This window comes from Podarcis melisellensis (assembly GCF_964234715.1).
Source record: "Podarcis melisellensis genome assembly, chromosome: 6".
Classification (NCBI taxonomy): Eukaryota; Metazoa; Chordata; class Lepidosauria; order Squamata; family Lacertidae; genus Podarcis; species Podarcis melisellensis.
The window spans coordinates 72,855,890-72,876,373 of record NC_138538.1 but is presented as its reverse complement, the minus strand read 5'-3'; the positions used below and the strand labels follow the sequence as shown (position 1 = coordinate 72,876,373).

The 20,484-nt window shown below is 43.9% G+C and overlaps 1 protein-coding gene across 2 annotated transcripts in view; it reads left to right on the top strand.

The window, feature by feature from the left end:
* SNX7 (sorting nexin 7) overlaps nt 1-13,877 on the top strand; it is a 48,055-nt gene extending 34,178 nt beyond the window's left edge. For both annotated transcript variants that reach the window (XM_081914247.1, XM_081914248.1), the window contains exon 9: nt 13,118-13,877. In XM_081914247.1, coding sequence (XP_081770373.1) covers nt 13,118-13,192 — 75 coding nt within the window. In that variant the 3' untranslated portion in view covers nt 13,193-13,877. The remainder of the gene's footprint in view (nt 1-13,117) is intronic.
* Nucleotides 13,878-20,484: the final 6,607 nt, after the last annotated feature.

Sequence of the window (20,484 nt, the reverse complement as noted above, 5' to 3'; positions counted from 1 at the left end):
ATTCCAACATAGGCCTTTCAGCTAGCTGCTGTGAGCTTGAACTGCTTCTGAGCTGACGGTCAACAGAGGGCAGTCTTGTTTTACAAAGTGTAAGGATGGAAGCATGTATTTATCTTGCTTCAAGAGAGCTGCAAGCGTTTGAGACAGGGAAACTTTGCCTTCCGGGGCTGTGTAGAAGAAGACTGCAAGATTTGAATAGTAGATCCATCACTGAGCGCTTTAGTTGATTAATCAGTAGGCCAAATTTAAATTGGTGTGGCTGAGATGGAAATTAGCTTCAAGGTAGAGCTGCCACCTCTTTTATTGGACCTGTTCCTTTTCCTTAAACAGCAACCCAGCATGAAGAGATCAAGCAAATTAAGCTATAATAAATAATAATAATAAATTTTATTTATACCCCGCCCTCCCCAGCCAAGGCCGGGCTCAGGGCGGCTAACAACTAATAATAAAAACAAGTTGAATAAATGCAACTTAAAAACAAGATTAAAATGCAACATCAAAACATTAAAATGCAGCCTCCTCACAGGAGGAGAAAGGAAAAAGAAAGACGGGGAGGGAATCAAATTGGCTCCAAGCCAAATGCCAGGTGGAACAACTCTGTCTTACAGGCCCTGCGGAAAGAAATCAGATCCTGCGGTGCCCTGGTCTCATGAGACAGAGCGTTCCACCAGGCCAGAGCCAGTGTTGAAAAAGCGCTGGCTCTGGCTGAGGCTAATCTAACTTCCTTAGGACCCGGGACATCTAGGGTGTTGCTATTTATGGACCTTAAGGTCCTTCGTGGGGTATACCGGGAGAGGCGGTCCCGTAGGTACAAGGGTCCTATCTCTTATCTCCATACAATAAAAAAAGTTTTGCCTATTAAACTTATGAATGTCAAGCTGTTTTAAAGACACTGGGGTAGGGCAAGAGGGGGGAGACTAATAGAGGGTCACACTCGTTTTATTTTCTTAAAGCCATTGGCTGCATTCGCACATCACACTAAACTATGGTTCTGTGTAGCATATATGAGCAGGGACAAGTTGCAGGAAGCCTCGATCCTGCATGCTCCTCATCTCTCCTCTCCTCTTCGCATGCAGCCATGAGGAGGAGTATGAAAACCTTTGCTTCCATTTTTAGTTGACTAAAGTTTGCCGTGCCATTTGCTCCTGGAATTATGGTTGAATTAGGTATGAATTAGTTTTAACAAGCCAGCTTCAGTTTGGAGTAGGCTTTTTTGAAACTGAGCAGATGTTTACATTAGCCACAATTTGTCATACCAGGCAACACAGCAAACTAGATTAACCAAAAGTGAAATTAAAAGCTTCTGAGATCCTCCAACCAGCCATACACGAGGAGAGAGGAGCATGAAAGCTCAAGGCTTGTTGCAGCTTGTCTCTGCTCCTGCAGGTCACAGTAAACCGTGGTTTAGTGTGATGGTCAGATGTGACCACTGCAATAAGGAGTATATCATAAAAGATATCTAATTATGAATGTCTTACATGGATGTCTAATGTTTGCTGCAAAATGCTAAGGACCTGATCCACAGAAAACCTTAATGTGGTACCCCCATGCCATCTAAGAGCTTTTTGCAGAAATAAGTAAGTTTAACTAGTTTTCTTTGTAAATAAAACCAATTGAATGGAGTCTTTGAACAAATGAAATTGCCATAGAAGGCACAGCTCTTCCCCCCCCTTAACAACCTTGAAAAGGAGCCATGCTATATTTTCTGACTGAGAGCACCATATTAATTAGTTCCTTTAAAAATATACAGAGAGTCTCTATACCTTGTTGTATTCTAATATGGGTTTTCCCTAATATGAATGGTTTTCATCTGACCTCTCAGTGCTGAATTTACAAATGCTTTCAACATAATGTAATTAGAAAGAGAGAGCTCTTGATTATCAGATCTGTTTAAATTTGTCTAAGAGAGGCACGGGGCATTGACAATCTGCTCCTGTAAATCAAGATCAAAACGCTTCCTCGTATCTGAAGCTTTGCCGCTTCTTGACATTTCCTTAGCTTCCTCCTATCCACTCAGGACTTTTGGATTTTCCTATCAGAGATGCATGCCCCAAAGCTAGTCATACAAATGTTGTGCTCTAAAATTATTAGACTGTTCACAGACTGGTCTTGAGGCAGTTTGGGTTTTTCGTAGGAGGAAAAAAGGATCTGCAACCCAAACATAAGCATTTGCTTTTGAGTATATCTGTGAATTCTTACAGTGACCTCCTTACAATGCCTGCCATTGCACCAGCTCTCCAGTATTATTACGATGCAGTGCCAGTGCACAGCTCTCAAGATATTTGAAGGTGGCTAACCTGTGGTTCTCCAGATGTTGTTGTATGGCAGCTCCCATCACCGCCAACCATTGGCCATGCTGGCTGGGGCTAATGGGAGCTGGAGTCCCAACAACATCTGCTCTAACCCATCCCCAGCATTTATATGCTGGTGCAACTGCTCAGAACTGGGCTGTCAGACTAATAACTTGAGAAGGAACTAAAGTATATTAATCCCTTCCTCAGCTGATCTGCATCTGTGTGTGTGTGTGCGCGCGCGCGCATATATATATGATATGCATGAGAGGCATTGACTGGGCCACACCCACTGATCAGGCCAAAAAGAGGTTCGCCAGTCTTGCCTTAAAAAGGTTTGTCACATTAGACATGCCAGGAACGATTATCAGACTTCAGGGCCTCAGGGAACTATCTTCAAACAGAGGAGAGAATGCTACACGCCTTGACATTTTTCTTTGGCTTAGATCAAAATCCAAGCTGGAATGGAATTTCTGGCTTCCCCACCACCTCCTGCTTTCAACGGGTCACCTGTACTCCCACAGAATCTCGCCAGGGTGACAAAAAAGGAGGGGGGGGGGAATGCTCTCTTTTGCTTTTCTTCCAGGTTGCCAGTGATGCTAGAGGAAGGGAAGATGAAAAGCGTGTGCCCGGGCAGCGGTGGGCTGCTGGCAAGGGGACAGAGCAACACTTTCCCGAGATAGTTTAAGAAAGGCTGGGGGAAATTTATTTGTGATTTCACCATTTATTTCCAGGAAACCTTGGAGGGCTCCTGCACCAATCTGAGGAGAGTCTCAGCAGGCTTGCCCATCTCTGCGTCTCACAGACGTGCTGTCTCCGTAACCCTCCATCAACCTTCTCATGTAAACCATAATGTATTGTGCCCTTTGTGTAGATGGGGAGCTGAGCCTTGCCTACAGAAACCTAGTGACCTCTTAGGTAGACTGAGATTTGAACCAGTGATTTCTTGACTCAGGGTTCCTTCTCCTAGCCACTATGTTGCACTTCCATTTACCTGCTGGTATCAAATGCATGCAAAAATCATGGCATGTATTCTGGGTGATGACACTCCCCCCCCCCCCTTTATTACATTTTCATTTATTAAAGTTATATCCTGCCCTTCCTTTCAAAGGAGTCTAGGGTAGTAAACACACCAGTGAAAAAAACAAATGCTATTTAAAGCATTTAAATGCAATTAAAAGTATTCAAAGAAAATTTAAATCAATAAGCACAGTAAAACATTACACTGAGATGTTCAAAGAGGTTGCAATGGCCCCTTTGCTTTGTGTTTTGTTCCTTTTATTGCCTTGGATTCCATCGTATCAGACAAGTATTTCTAAAATGTTGTTTCCCCTTTGTGAAGTCTGGGGTAAAGATGTGACCTCAGAGTTGTTCCACATGCTTTCTTAGGTACGTTTGCCTGAGGATTTTTGCTGTCAGTCTGTCGAGCCCCATTTAGCTAGTATGGAAGAACATGTCTTATCCTCCTTAAGCCAGATTATTGCTGTCACTGTATGAAGTACTTCAACAACAGAGCGTACCTGCAAACTGATCTGCACAGAGCGAAATGACTTACAATGAGTTGCAGGGCTTTGTTGACACTGTAGCAGTCCTGGCATCACCAGCCAGAGCTGGAAATGTCCCCTGTCTGAAATACTGGAGAGTGTGGACAATACTAAGTTGGAAGGACCAATGATTTGATAAAAAGTCAGCCTCCTATGCATAACTGTTGATACCTAAGCTTTCTTTTTGCCATGTAGTGGAATTCTATTCTGGGTGCCTAAAGCTGGTCTAGCAATGCAGAATGCTGTCAACATTTTGTTGGACTGTGTGGCAAATGCCCCACTGGTTTCAAATAAGATTTTTTTTTAATGATTAGCAGTACAACCCCAGGGACGCGGGTGGCGCTATGGGTTAAACCACAGAGCCTAGGACTTGCCGATCAGAAGGTCGGCGGTTCGAATCCCCGCGATGGGGTGAGCTCCCGTTGCTCCGTCCCTGCTCCTGCCAACCTAGCAGTTCAAAAGCACGTCAAAGTGCAAGTAGATAAATAGGTACTGCTCCGGCGGGAAGGTAAACGGCATTTCTGTGCGTTGCTCTGGTTCATGCTGGCCACATGACCCGGAAGCTGTACACCGGCTCCCTCGGCTAATAATAATAATAATAATAATAATAATAATAATAATAATAATAATAATAATTTATTATTTGTACCCCGCCCATCTGGCTGGGTTTCCCCAGCCACTCTGGGCAGCTTCCATAGAAACCAAAAATACACTAAAATATCACACATTAAAAACTTCCCTGAACAGGGCTGCCTTAAGATGTCTTCTGAATGTCAGGTAGTTATTTATCACTTTAACATCTGATGGGAGAGCGTTCCACAGGGCGGGCGCCACTACCGAGAAGGCCCTCTGCCTGGTTCCCTGTAGCTTTGCTTCTCACAATGAGGGAACCACCAGAAGGCCCTCGGCGCTGGTGAGATGAGCACCACAGTCCCAGAGTCAATTACAACTGGACCTAATGATCAGGGGTCCCTTTACCTTTACTAGCAGTACAACCCTGGCTTCCCCCCCCCCTGCCGGAAATCACTGAAACTCAGTTCTGACACCTCTCAGGTGGACACCATTGCATCCCAGTGATCAGGGATGATAGGAACTGTAGTCCTAAAACAGCTGGGGGCACAAGTTTGGGGAAACGGTGTGCTGGCCCTTCTCACATTGCCGACAATCCTGTTTATGTCTGAGTAAGGAGCATGATTCTCCACTTAGATTGCTAGCATTGTGGACATTGCCCTATGCAAAGATTGAAAACATGCAGACTGACTTTATATATATTTGCAGAAGAAGCCAGCTGCTGATCAGTATCAGTTGCACCCATCCAGAGCCAATCGAGAATTTGCCCCTCTGGCTCAGTGAAAAAGGCAGCTAGGCCACAGACTGGTTTGTGACACAGCAGCAACCTGTATGTACCAATGAATGAACCATCGCAGGCAGAACTTCAGTATCCTCGCGGAGCACAATGCCTTTCATTGTAATCAGTCAGATATTCAGCTGCCAGTTGCCAAGTGTGGAGTAATCATACAATGAGAAATCAAATGCTGTGCGTACATCCCTCAGAGGCTGTGTAGGAGGTGTCTTTTAAATGTGTGTGCGTGTGCGTGACACACACACAAATCCCACACCGTGGTGGGTATTATAAAAAAAACAACATGGATGCAGAAGTGCAGACTGCTTGACAATCAAAAGAACAGCACGCTGTTCACAAACCAGCAGGTAACCACCACTATTGTGTTTGTACTGTCACATATCAGCAGGGCTTCCCCTGCGACAAGAACAGATGAGTTTTCTGCTGTTCTCCATTGCGCTCCATATCTATAATGTTTAATTCATCATTTTGGGGAGAGATAGCTTCATTAGCCATTGCAGCATCTTGCTGGAAGGGGTGTACGTCCAGAAAAAAAGTGTCAAGCAGTTTTAAGTCGAGATGAAATCAGTAGCACTCAAAAGCAAGGCTTACCTGTATATACTGCTCATTTCCTAGAGAGATGATAGCCTGGGATGAGTGTTGTAGAATGAGGAGTTTGCACAGGAGAGAGTACACAGCCCTGGGGGTTGTTGGCATTTGTCTGTCTCAAAAAAAACAACAGAGGGAGCCTCCGGGGGTGAAGTCAAACTGCTGCGTTAGCGGCACTGAAGTGACCTCCCTAGGGTGTGAGCCCAGAAGTGTGTATGGAGGTCCCAGGCTGCCTAGATGACAAGACTCCCTCTTAGCCTCACTGATATGGTCCAAAAGAAATGAGAGCAATACGTTTGGCACCAGCTTGGCTGCAAGAGTTGCCAAAGGAGGTGTACAAGGAGCCATTTAACAATTTTAGGAGCTCCACTCCAGATTTGTGTAGGGTTTACTTCTTAGCTCCTTCTTCTCCCACAAGACAGTAGAGGTTAGGACCAGAGTTTTCCTTCTCCTAGAGGAGCTCCCTTCCCATGTTGATGAGCCCCACCTGCCCCTCACCTCCCTCTACAGCACATGCAGAAACTGCCTTCTTGACCACTGGGCCCACTATTGGTCTCGTCCACTCAACCTACCAGAGCCTGTCTTCACATGGAGGGGAAGTCCTTAAATCACTGAGGGTTTGAGACCCCATTGGCTACCCTCACCAGCCTGTGTATGGGGTGTTAAGGAAGGGGTAGTTTCACTGGTGGTGGACACTTCATGCTGCTTCTGAGATAGTTTGTCCACCTTTGGTGTCGACCTTGCACTCAGCTCTCACCTGTGGCTCCTAGAAGCTGTCAGCATGTGACGGCAGCCACACCCCATGAACGGAACAGCTCTCCCAGTATGCCCCACGGAGGACCTTAAGGTCCATAAATAGCAACACCCTAGAGGTCCTGGACCCTAAGGAAGTCAGATTCCAAGGAACCAGAGCCAGGGCCTTTTCAACACTGGCTCCAGCCTGGTGGAACGCTCTGCCTCATGAGACCAGGGCCCTGCAGGATCTGATTTCTTTCTGCAGGGCCTGTAAGACAGAGTTGTTTCGCCTGGCCTTTGGCTTGGAGCCAATTTGATTCCCTCCCTCTCTTTCCTTTTTCCCTCTGTGATGAAACTCTTTTAGGGACTTCCCTGGCTTTTTTCTGGCCCATGTAAGACCAGTCTGGATAGTTGGCCTTGGGGAAGATTTGACGTTTTCATCCCCAAAACGTTTTTGATTTGCGTTTCTACTGAAATGAGGCCGCATTTTAATGTTGTATTTTAATCTTGTTTTTAAGTTGTATTTTAATCAATTGTTTATACTTGGTGTTAGCCAGCCTGAGCCCGGTCTTGGATGGGAAAAGCGGGGTATAAAAAAAAAATATTATTATTATTAGGGGTGGGGTAGCAATAACTTTTCCTGCCCACCTAGCAGTTCAAAAGCATGTCAAAGTGCAAGTAGATAAATAGGTACCTCTCCGGCGGGAAGGTAAACGGCATTTCTGTGTGCTGCTCTGGTTCGCCAGAAGCGGCTTAGTCATGCTGGCCACATGACCTGGAAGCTGTACGCCGACTCCCTTGGCCAATAAAGCAAGATGAGTGCTGCAACCCCAGAGTCGGTCACAACTGGACCTAATGGTCAGGGGTCCCTTTACCTTTACCTTAGCAATAACTTTAGAAGTAATACCCAATGGTGGCTTTGTTCTTCTGGTTCCTTCTGATTTTTAAACAGTGCCTCCTATCTACTGCAGCTCTCTTTTAGAGTCCCCATACTTCACCTTGCACATGCAGAAATCAGATTCAACCCAATTGTTTTTTTAAATAAAAAGGTTTATAACCTGCCCTTCATCCGAGTGGCCTACACAGGGTTATCCCACTTCCTCCTCACAGCAACCCTGTGAGGATTGTTAGGCTGAATGAAAGTGACTGGTACCTGCTGAGTCTTCACCAGCTGAGCAGAGATTCGCATCAAGCTCTCCTTTGTCTGGGTGCATGGTTCTAAACTGCCGGCACCACACAAAATAGCTCAGGACAGTGGGGAGGGGGCAGGGAGAGCATGACTTCAAGAAGAAAATATGCGGGGGCAGTTTTGTGGTAGTGGCCGCTATATGTAATCATGTGAGTACAGGGGAATCCTTGCATACATGGGTGTTCTGTTCTGGGTCGCCATGTGCGACAGTGGGACACATTCAAGTCAGTTGCAGCCTGCTCCACTCCTGCCCTGTCTCCTTCTAGCACCAAAACCAGCGCACACACATCAGCAGTTGTGTGTGGGCTGATCACATGCGAGTGGGGAGGCCCCTGTATATGCAGGAGGTAGTAGCCACACCCATTTTTCCTTGGTAAAGTAAAGGTAAAGGACCCCTAGACGGTTAAGTCCAGTCAAAGGTGACTATGGAGTTGTAACACTCACCTCACTTTCAGCCAACGTTTGTCCACAGACAGCTTTCCGGGTCATGTGGCCAGCATGAATAAACCACTTCTAGTGCAACAGGACACCGTGACGGAAACCAGAGTGCACGGAAACGCCATTTAGCTTCCCGCCACAGCAGTACCTGTTTATCTACTTGTGCTGGTGTGCTTTCAAACTGCTGGGTTGACAGAAGCTGGGACAGGGCAGTGGGAGCTCACTCCATCATGGGGATTTGAACCACCGACCTTCCGATCGGCAAGCCCAAGAGGCTCAGTGGTTTAGACCACAGCACCACCCGCTTCCCTTGGCTATATCCACCGCTGGCATGTAGGCCCTAAAGGGTTGGACAAAAAGGACTGCATCCCTCGGGTGGAGTAAAGTTCTACACCCTTCCCTTAGAGTTAAGACAATCTACAGTATAATGGGCATATAATCCTTAACTGTTCAAGGGTCACAGTTTAAGGAATTCTCAGAGGCAGACATTGTCTCCTTGTTTATTATATCTGCTAAGTCAGGATTGTGGGACTGCCAGCTCTCAATGACCACAGGGCGGAGGCGCTGGGCAGAAACTTCCAAGCCAGGGAGACAGGAGATCAGGAGGTACTATCCAATGTCTCCAGCAATATGCAATAGCTAGATAGATGATATAGATAGATAGATGATAGATATAGATAGATAGATAGATAGATAGATAGATAGATAGATAGATAGATAGATAGATAGATGATGATAGATAGATAGATAGATAGATAGATAGATAGATAGATAGATGATAGATAGATAGATAGATAGATAGATAGATAGATAGATAGATAGATAGATGATAGATGATAGATGATAGATAGATGATAGATAGATAGATAGATAGATAGATGATAGATAGATAGATAGATAGATAGATGATAGATGATAGATAGATGATATAGATATAGATAGATGATAGATAGATGATAGATAGATAGATTAGATAGATAGATAGATGATAGATAGATAGATGATAGATAGATAGATTAGATAGATAGATGATAGATGATAGATGATGATAGATAGATGATAGATAGATAGATGGATAGATAGATAGATAGATGATAGATAGATAAGGTAAAGGTAAAAGAGCCGGCGTACAGCTTCCAGATCATGTGGCCAGCAGGACTAAGCCGCTTCTGGCGAACCAGAGCAGCACATGGAAACGCCGTTTACCTTCCCGCCGGAGCGGTACCTATTTATGTATTTGCACTTTGACGTGCTTTCGAACCGCTAGGTTGGCAAGAGCAGGGACCGAGCAACGGGAGCTCACCCCGTCGCGGCGATTCGAACCGCCGACCTTCTGCTTGGCAAGTCCTAGGATTTGTGGTTTAACCCACAGCGCCACCCGTGTCCATAGATAGATAGATAGATAGATAGATAGATAGATAGATAGATATAGATAGATAGATAGGTATCCAGCAATATATGGAACCATTGCAGTAATCAGGTGCACCATTGTAAGAACAAGCAATACCAAGGATGAACACCATGTAGACATCAGCTTAAGTATGAAGCTGAATTGGTTCGAAAAAGCACATTAAAACGGCTCTCGTTTATAACTGACAAAGCACGACATTTTATAATTAAAATCACAGTAAGTGACTCGCCTTTGAAGCAACAGTGTAGCGCTGCCTTTCAACACAAAGATTTAGAGCCTCTTTTACTTACATAAGTTATTCAATTTTTAAAGCTTATCCACTTTTATGTAACCAAATGTGTGTTCCAAAATTCAGATCCTTCTGTGGCTTATTTTGTTGTCGGAGATCAGAGCTCTGCTCCAGCTGACAAGATATATAATTAACCATACGAATACAAAAGTAGGTCTCTGTGCCTCAGGCTCTCCAGGCCTTTTCTTCTGCAAAAACATCAGCTGCAAAAGTGACATTACTTTTGAGGCCTTCATTTGAGCTACTCTGAAATTATTCCATTCCGCTCCCTTAGCACGGAGCAGGGAGGTGGGTGATTCCAGATAAAGGTCCTTTAGCACAAACTCACCAAAGGAGTGTAAAATGTTAAGACGGAGTTTAATTTCAACGTGTGGGATTGGATTTGTAATTTGCGGATCTAATTACTCATAAAACCGTTCTGGGTCACAGGGAAAGGATAACGACCAAAAAACGAAATGGAAGAAGCTTGCCTGCAATGACATATTGCATGGGAATATCATTGCAATTTACAACATATAAACCAGAACATCAGCTATAGGGGGAAACCCAGAAAGTGCTTTAATTTTGCATGCAGCTGTGCCTAAAGATCATTAGCAACTGCAATAATTACACCATAATCCTGTCTGGTGCATCAGCAAGTTCTATGAAGTATTTACAAATGTGAAGTAATTTCTGATCCAGTGCAGTGCATTTTCGCTCCATTCTGTTGGCTGGAGAGCAGTAAAGTGTTCCCTTAGCCAGTGTTACATGACAGCATTGCAGCCCTTTCCACAGTTGTGGCTACTGTAAAATTGATCCACAGTCTGTCTTTACAGTCAGATGGACTGGAGGCTGTGGTCCAACTGGGACCTCCACTATATGCATGGAAGATCACACTGTTGTATATTTCTTAGTTGCTGCCACCTCTGTGTCTATATTCAAAATCATTAGCACAGAATCATTGCCCACGGGGGGTGGGCAGACAGGGCAAACTGCTTAGCAATACCTTGAATTCCTGTACAGTGGAACCTCGGTTGTCGAACATAATCCGTTCCGAAATGTTTGACAATCGAGGCACAATTGCTGGTTGGCAAATTCCTTTTAAAAAATGGAGAAATGTGCCTCAGAATCTGTTTGTCTTCCGAGGCACGTTCGAAAATGGAAGTATTCACTTCCGGGTTGTCGGCGTTTGGGTTCCAAATTGTTCGGCTTCCAAAGTGTTCAACAACCAAGGTTACACTGTATTCACAACCACCGGGGCTAGGAACCAACTTGGCCTTTAATTTAGAAAGTGTTTCATGAGAAGCTGAAATCTGCAGCTTGTAAAGGTAAAGGGACCCCTGACCATTAGGTCCAGTTGTGACCGACTCTGGGGTTGTGGGGTTCATCTTGCTTTATTGGCCGAGGGAGTTGGCATACAGCTTCCAGGTCATGTGTCCAGCATGACTAAGCCGCTTCTGGCAGCGCACGGAAACGCCGTTTACCTTCCTGCTGGAGCGGTACCTATTTATCTACTTGCACTTTGATGTGCTTTTGAACTGCTAGGTTGGCAGGAGCAGGGACCGAACAACAGGAGCTCACCCCATCGCAGGGATTCGAACTTCCGACCTTCTGATCGGCAAGTCTTAGGCTCTGTGGTTTAACCCACAGCGCCACCCGCGTTGGATAAATTTAAAAGCGTTCTTACACTGGAGGCATCCCTCCCATAATCCCAAAAGAAAGCGATGCAGGCTTCAAGTGAAAGCAATGCTTCTTATTAGACACGTGATTTCTGCTTGCCACTCAAAGGATCACAGCAATCTTAGCCGTTGCAACCCAACATCATTATCCTGAACCAATAAAAATTATTTAGCTCTTCAGATCAGCCCTCATCATAATACCATGTGATTACATAGAATCATTTTCAGTGCTATTTTTCTAGAAATAATGGCGCTGGAACTCACCATGAGCATCTTCCTTGTTCTCTTACAATGGCAATGGCGTCCATCTGAGAGGTGCCGGCACTGAATTCCAGCTGAAAAAAGCCCTGATCATTTTTCAGTGTCCTTCTTTATTAAGACTTTGACTAATTTTCCTGCTTACTAAATATCCCCCAGTATCTCCTTTCATCTATCTTCAAAACAATTCAAGATAAATCACAATTTCCATGCCTAGCCGATTCTCCTTCTCGTTCACACAATTGACGCTCAAAGATTCAAACAGGAAAGCCTGCAGTTTAGCACTGAATCAGAACAAACAGCAATAGGATTTCCCATGAGTTGCTGTTTGTTCTGATTTAGCACTAGAGAGCAGGTTTTCTGGGTAAAAGCAAAGGGGAAAGGGCAAAACTGCTCAGATCTGTGTCTAGAAAGCACGGAGCAGGCGCAAAACTGCTTGAACCCGCACTTTCTAGGCACAAGGCAAGCAGATCTGTGAAGGAACCTGTGTGCTTCATGACTAAAGAGCAATGTGTAAAAGCTGTAAATACCATATTTTTCGTCCTATAGGGCGCACCGGCCCATAGGACGCACCTCGTTTTTTTTGGGGGGGGGGAATGAATTAAAAAAAATACCCCCCCAGCCGCAGCTGCCGCCCCAAGCCTTGCGCATACCTGCCCGAAGCACGGGGCAGCCTCCGGAGGGCTCCGTGTGCTCCGGGCTGCAGGCTGCCGCCCCAAGCCTCGCGCACTCGGCGGGACCTCCCACCGGGTGCGCAAGGCTTGCGGACACTCACCGGGGCTGCAGGCTGCTGCCCGCAAGCCTTGTGAGCCTGCGGGAACTCCCGCCGGGCTGGCAAGGCTTGCAGATAGCTTCCTGAAGCCTGCATTCGCCCCATAGGATGCACACACATTTCCCCTTCATTTTTGGAGGGGGGAAATGCGTCCTGTGGGGTGAAAAATATGGTAAATAAGGGGTAGGCCCCTGTGCTTTTGAGAGGAAGGCAAGCTTTTTTATATCCTTTGCCTAAAGAGCTGCCATCCATAGAGCCAGTATTCGTTGACCTTTTATTGTAGTGTGATCAAGACTGTAATAGTCAGTGCAGACCTTTTCAAGTTAAAAGTACCTAAAATAAGCAGCCAGTTACCAGGAATCGATTTCCTGAACATGGGCAAAGCAGCTACTTGTCAGAATAAGCTGTGGCCCTGCTCATCACTCCTCATGGTTTTTAAATGGATGTAAATTGTTGCTATCCTTAGGAAAATTAATGGGTCCTAACATTTCACCCTACTGCTTGTTTTATATTACACGCACATCAAGACATCAGAACAGGTTTGCAAGACTTCAATTTAATTTCTCCCCTCTTGTTTTAAGTGCCTTGCTACCTGGGAGTCCTTCTTGACATCTCAAACAGACATTCGCTTGGAAGAACCTGAAGATCGACATTGACTTCCGCCAGCAAGGACCTGTTCCTTAATCTTCCGAAATACGTCTAGCCAAAGAAGTTCTCTGCCTATGAGATCAAATCCATTTTTCCATAGAACTGTTAAGATTCTGTAACATGTAGAAAATAAACCTATTGAAGTCTCAGGTATTCTACAGTCCTGGACTATATTTTGAATCATGGTTTATATCTATAGAGAAGGTGAGGTTAGTGTTTAGGATGTATTGCTAAACCATGGTTAATGTTATGAGGATGAGATCTTGGAAGACATTGGAAGGTTTTGATTAACCACATTATGTCATAACCCTAAACCAAGGTTTGTTAAAAGCATCGTTTGGTTATTAAACCATGGTTTGAAGTTGGTCTGTTTCAGCTAACCATAGTTAAGATTCACTATGGTTTGTTGGGTTTGGATGGTAAGCCGCAGTTAATCAAAAATGGAACAAAAATGCCCAAACTTTCCTTCATGGCTGTGCTGGAGGAAGGAGAATGCAAACCTTCTAACACTCATAACACCAAATCATGGTTTAGCACTGGATCCAAACTGAGTTAGAGAGAGAGATCTGCTTTTATTTTTACCAGTTTTGTGCATTTATCTGGTTTTTCTTTTTAAATACCCTGTAATTTGGATATAAAATATTTTAAATATGTAAAAAATAGCTCCATTTTAATAAATAAAAATTAAGAGGATTTTCTCCCTTTCTCTCTTTATGCTCATTGGTGCAGCCTGTTTATAAAACTTCAGAACAATCACTGAATGAAATCTTTTCTTGGTAAATGCATTGCAGCCAAGCTTTCACTAGATGGAATGCGGATGCCGCTAACGGCAGATTCAACACCAATTAGTCTAACGTGTCTGACACCAGGAATTTTTTATTTTTATTTTTAGATTGTCAGACTACTGTGTGTGTGTGTGTGTGTGTGTGTGTGTGTGTGTTTGCATGCTCACACACAGAAACAAATGATGTTATTCTATATTAATCAATATAAACAAGGCTCGTACACTTTCATTATTGCTAGATCAGCCAATTAAAGTGGTAAATTTTAATCTGCACAGAAGCTTCTCTCCCGGTGGGTTGGAACCGCAACACTAGCTTAGCACAGTTGTTAAAGCATGAGACTCTGTATCTCATAGATTTGAGCCCCATATTGGACAAAGCTTCCTGCTTTGTGGTGGGTTGGACTAGATGACCCTGGTAGCCCCCTCACACCTCTTCCTCCCATGCTGCCGGGATGCTAGGCATTGTGGCTCTAGCTAACCAGGCAAGCCGCTTCTGAATCTGCAAGTTAAGAACACACTCTTTCCCTTTTTTTAAAGGGGGGGGACTGTTTTCCTAGTGTGTTACACAAATCAGGGAGGTGATGGGCAATGGCTGTTTTCTAAGAGCAGGTGGCCATTTTTGTTCATTACATCATAGCACATTTACTTTACATTTGCTTTAATCCCCCCACTAGTGAGGCTTCCCTTTCGTGTTACATTTTTAAAATTCGTACTTCTGCTTTCCTTATCCAGCCGAGCTGTAAATTATGGAAGGAAGAATCTCACAAGTAGCCCATAAACACAAAGCTCCTTCACATCACAATATTGTCCATTCTGTGATCTTCCTCCCTCTAATACTCTTACGTCAAGTATGCCAAACACTTCTTGTTTCAATAATTCATTTATAGTTTTACTATATGGAGTCATCAAAATGCCACTAACCTTCCCCACCCCCAATACATATTATGTGGTTATATACTTTATATTACTTTTCAGGAGGAATTTTTCTGGCAATTTATCACCCATTGACCCCCGTCTCTGGGGATTCATTTCTTTACGTATTCTTGGTTGTCAACATTTGTTTTCCCTCAGGCCACAGCTCATGCATCCCAAGTGCTTTGTTAACATCTAACCGCCTACTTATTTGACTGGAAATGTCCTTTTGCTTTACCTGTTTTCTTTAGGTGACTGCAGGTGAACCATTTTAATTATTTTTATTTTTATTTAAATGAGACAGAAGCAAAAGGACGTCTGCAATCTTTCCTGGAAGCAGGCCTCACTGAACAAAGTGGAACTTACTTCTGAATAGGGATGGGGAATAAGTTTGATTTGGTTTAAAGGCAAATTTGCACTTTCTGAAGCAATACGCAGATTGGAAACACAATCCTTTTAAAGTCACACTTCCCTAAAATTTGTAATGCAGTTCTCCGGCCAAGTAATTCGTAAAAATATTAAAATAAAATAAAATGCATATTGTAGGGTAAAGTGTGCATAAAAATGCATATATTGCATACAAAAATGCCTTATGTTAGGGGATATACAAGTATTAGTAGAAACAGGCTTTCCCAAATTGTGGATAGATGCAACACTGGAAAAGGTACTATGATACATATATGGTGGAATTGTTTAAACATCAAACAATTTTGGGAAACAATATATAACAAAATGGAAAAAATGTTCAGATATTCATTTAGGAAAACACCAGAAGGCTTTCTATTGGGATAGTACCAGGAAGTCTAAAGGAAGAAGACAAGACATTATATTTATACGCAACATTGCATACAAACCTGTATATTAGGAGAAATTTTCCGGAGGACTCTAAAAACAAGGTATCACATTATTGATATGAAAATGTCGAGAACTGATTTGAGATTGGAAGAATAAGAAATCGCAAGAGCCCCACCCTTGTTTCTGTGTAAACATGCATAGAAATGTACAGTCAAGGTTACAAGATGGGATTGTTCCAAATGTACCATTGGTATTATATGCACAGCTGGAATGATCAGAATTATGCCTGAAACACAAGGAACAAATAGGGCTATGTAGCTACCAGAAAAGTTTGAATAATATACTCTGGCCTTTTATCAACACACTTTTAAACTGCCTATTGTGGAATGGAGGAAAACCATAGAAAGAGAAAAGACACTGAAACATGGTCTGTTTCTTAAAGTGGGAAAAATACAGGATGTTGCAACTACAGTGGTACCTCAGGTTAAGAACTTAATTTGTTCCGGAGATCCGTTCTTAACCTGAAACTGTTCTTAACCTGAAGCACCACTTTAGCTAATGGGGCTTCCCACTGCTGCCGCAGCGTGATTTCTCTTCTCATCCTGAAGCAAAGTTCTTAACCTGAGGTACTATTTCTGGGTTAGCGGAGTCTGTAACCTGAAGCATCTGTAACCTGAGGTACCATTGTATGTCACTTCCAATACCCTCACTCCTTAAAAAAAAAGCCTTGCTTAGGGCGGGGAAGGGGGGGGGGAGAGAGACAGTACTTGTGTCTTGTCTTGTCTTTCTTTCTTTCTTTCTTTCTTTCTTTCTTTCTTTCTTTCTTTCTCTCTCTCTCTCTCTCTCTCTCTCTTTCTTTTGACACCCTTCATTTTGGAGGTAGTTATTTTTATTTTCTCATAGTAGAAAGTGAAAAACATTTCTGTTATAAAATGATTACACAATTTCTCAAAAAACAGGAAGAGACTGGTCCAGGAAACACAGATATGACAATAGTGGGAAATAAAATGTAAGGTTGACACAATTTGGAACTTTCGATGTTGTTGCTTTCGGGCTTCTGATTGGCCATTGGGAAAGCAGAACGCTAGACTAGATGAGGCATTGGCCTGATCCTGCAACTACATCTTATGTCTGTATGAATATGCTTCAGACTAGTGTGGAAGTACTTGCTGAAGTACTTCCACAAAACACAGCTGTAATTGGATGGTGCATATTGCACAGCTCATTACTATAAAACATGAAAACAGGACATTTCCCCCCTCTCTCCCTTGAAACCCAAGGCATGCCAACACTCGGTTGCAGAAAAGCCGAGACACAGATGGGAATGTTTGGCTGTGATCGTTCCACCTCCACACACTTATTTTTTTATTTTATTTTTAAAGATATAACATGCCAAAAACATATTCTAATGAAATTCCATTACAATAAGGTAGAGCTTGCCTACATTGTGGGGCCAGGGAGCCCATTTGGAATCAAGAAGGTGCCATGGGTGCCAGTCACAAAATGGCAACTTCGGAGTTGTGGCATGACACAAAATGGTTGCCTTGGGGTGTGGCAGAACATGGCTTCCATGGGGCTGTAACTTAACACAGAATATCAACACATTGAAAAGTACAGGGAAAGAAAATGTCCCCTCGTCAATGGGGGAAAGGTACCTGCATCCACCACCATCACATTCTAAAAGCTTCCAGAACAGAAGCTAGGGTGGGTGTCCAATCCTGGCATCCAATGAAATGTGAGCATGTTTACAAGTATGTTCACTTGAGGCAAAGCATGCAGCACTCACCCGATCTTTCACCTCCTTCTGTTTGCTTAAAGGTTTTCTATCTCTGCTGTGAATTTTTTATGTGCATTAGTGCACTGATAAAACTCTGTAAAAACAAAAAAAAGTAATTTTGATGTGACCGTGTGCATAATTGCATAAAGAACTGCAAACCTTGAAATGCGGGTTGGTGCATGGCAGCGGGGGCGGTGCTGAAAGAGGAAGGAATTGTTTAAAATTAGTCTTGGATCGTAAGGTAAATGAAATAAGTTCTCAGAAAGTTCCTTCCCCTCTGCTTGTATCGTCCGGGAGTCACCCACTCCAAAGCTGCTAGAGATTTCAAAGGAGTCACGGGGGCCCAACATGCCTCATTGCCACTTCTATCTTTTCCCAGTCTTAGGCTGCTCAAAATCCCAAATCTTTAAATCAGGGATGGGGAAGCTGTGGCCCTCTGGATATTGGTGGACTCCAGTTCCCATCAACCCCCAGCTAACATGGTCAGTGGTCAAGAACAGGGGTCAGCAAGCTTTTTCAGCAGGGGGCCGGTCCACTGTCCCTCAGACCTTGTGGGGGGCCAGAGTATATTTTTTGGGCGGGAAATGAACGAATTCCTATGCCCCACAAATAACCCAGAGATGCATTTTAAATAAAAGGACACATTCTACTCATGTAAAAACACGCTGATTCCCGGACCGTCCGCAGGCCAGATTTAGAAGGCAATTGGGCCGGATCCAGCCCCCGGGCCTTAGTTGACCCATGGTCATGATTGATGGGAAAGTGTAGACCAGCAACATTTGGAGCAACATCTCCACTCCTGAAACAGCTAGTGTTATTTGTATGAAACCCTGTACATCTTTCCTTACCTATTTGAAAGCCGGATCTGCTGCCCTTTTGGATCCTGCCGCCTGAGGCACTCGCCTCACCTTGCCTCATGGGTGAGCCAGCCCTGTGTGCTAGGTATGGGTATCAGCTAGGTGTTTGAATCCTTTCAGTGTGGGCTTCGCTGGCAATCACCCAAGATGAGGGAACAGACAGTGTTTCTTTGAGGAAAAATGAAAACTAATTCACAGCGCACAGAAACTGCACAGGTAATTGCACCTCAAAGATGTGATATCATTTCCCCAAACTGATCACCGCTTTCTTTGTTCCAAAGATTTCGGCAAACAGCAGTGCTTTGAAGGGCTCAGAAGGAAGGGAGCTCGAACGATGAGCTTGTTACCATGTATTTTGGGTAATTGCTCCATGGAAACATATAAAAGGCATAGTGATTCTCTGGCCTTGCTGGTTCTGACACCCACAACACAAACCCACACGATCCCACTTCCTTCCTTTCCCTTTGTCACTCTCTGGGCCTGGGACCAGAACTGAGCCCTAGCAGCTAAACCATCTGTCTATATTTGTTAGTGATGCTTCTGGAGAGGAGGAAAGGAGAGGGGGAGCCGTGGGAGATAAACAGTTGTTTGTTTTTAAAATGTTCCTTTGTGCATATGCTTTGCAATTCCAGGGTTTACAAAGTACAAAAGGAACAAGTTGGCCAAAGGTCAGCAGATTAATATAAATGCAAAACACCTACTGCATTGGCCGAATCTTCAGCTTGAAGAAGTCAGAAATCACAGGATTGTGGTGTTTTTTCTTTCTTTCTAAATTATCGTATCCTAACGGTGCAATGGTATTTACTGCTTCTGAAGAAATGCGTTTGAAGACAGCTTAAATAAATAAAGAGTTAATGCAAATATTCCATTTATGAGCCTTTCGTTTTAAAACCAATATTTGCTTCCCAGTTGAATTTGTATTTGTCAAGCTCTCTTACCACTTAATCATCTGAATCCTTTTTGTTTGAATTACTTCATATAAGGATATTGTGTCTCTCGTTCTATTTTGTCTTGTGATGCAAAGGTTGCTATGGGAATTCTCCTGTTCCATTCCCTCAGGGAGCTGGAGCTTGCGGTTCGCACCAGATGAAAATGATTGGTTTGTACAGCCAGCTTAGTACTATGACCTTCCAGCATGTGCTGAAACCAGGAGAGACATGCGTCCCTGCAATTTACAGCTCAAGTTCTTTAAACGCGTCCTTTTCAATATTGATCTAACATCTGGCAGTGGTAGATTTGTTGAAAGATATGTAGATTTTCAAGAGTCTTGTGTGTTTGGCTTGGAGGCAACATGGATTTGAGCTGCACACGCAATTAGTTCTTCTCCGCAATCTTATAATGAGGGGACTGTGTCGCCAGAAGCCCCACCAGGGCAAGGGTACAAAAGAACGCCTCCAAGCTAAAGTGTCAAGAGCTGTGTGATGCTTTTGACTTCTCTGCAACTTGGAAGTCATCGCTTCTGCAGATGGGAACCAAAGGAGGGTAAAGGAATAGTTTGCACATTTCACAAAAGTCCAAAAACAAGCATTCTATTTAATACATGGATCCTCTGACTACGGCTGGGGGTAGGTTCACACAAGTGGGACCAGTGACAACATTCAGGTAGGTAGCCATGTTGGTCTGACAGTTGAAATATATATATAAGACAAAAAAATTGTCCAGTAGCACCTTTGTCGTTGTTGTTGTGTAGTCGTTTAGTCGTGTCCAACTCTTCATGAGCCCGTGGACCAGAGCACGCCAGGCACTCCTGTCTTCCACTGCCTCCCGCAGTTTGGTCAAACTCATGCTGGTAGCTTCAATAACACTGTCCAGCCATCTCGTCCTCTGTCGTCCCCTTCTCCTTGTGCCCTCAATCTTTCCCAACATCAGGGTCTTTTCCAGGGAGTCTTCTCTTCTCGTGAGGTGGCCAAAGTATTGGAGCCTCAGCTTCAGGATCTGTCCTTCCAGTGAGCACTCAGGGCTGATTTCCTTAAGAATGGATAGGTTTGATCTTCTTGCAGTCCATGGGACTCTCAAGAGTCTCCTCCAGCACCATAATTCAAAAGCATCAATTCTTCGGCGATCAGCCTTCCATACATCACTACTGGGATGTATAGCTTTAATTATACGGACCTTTGTTGGCAAGGTGATGTCTCTGCTTTTTAAGATGCTGTCTAGGTTTGTCATTGCTTTTCT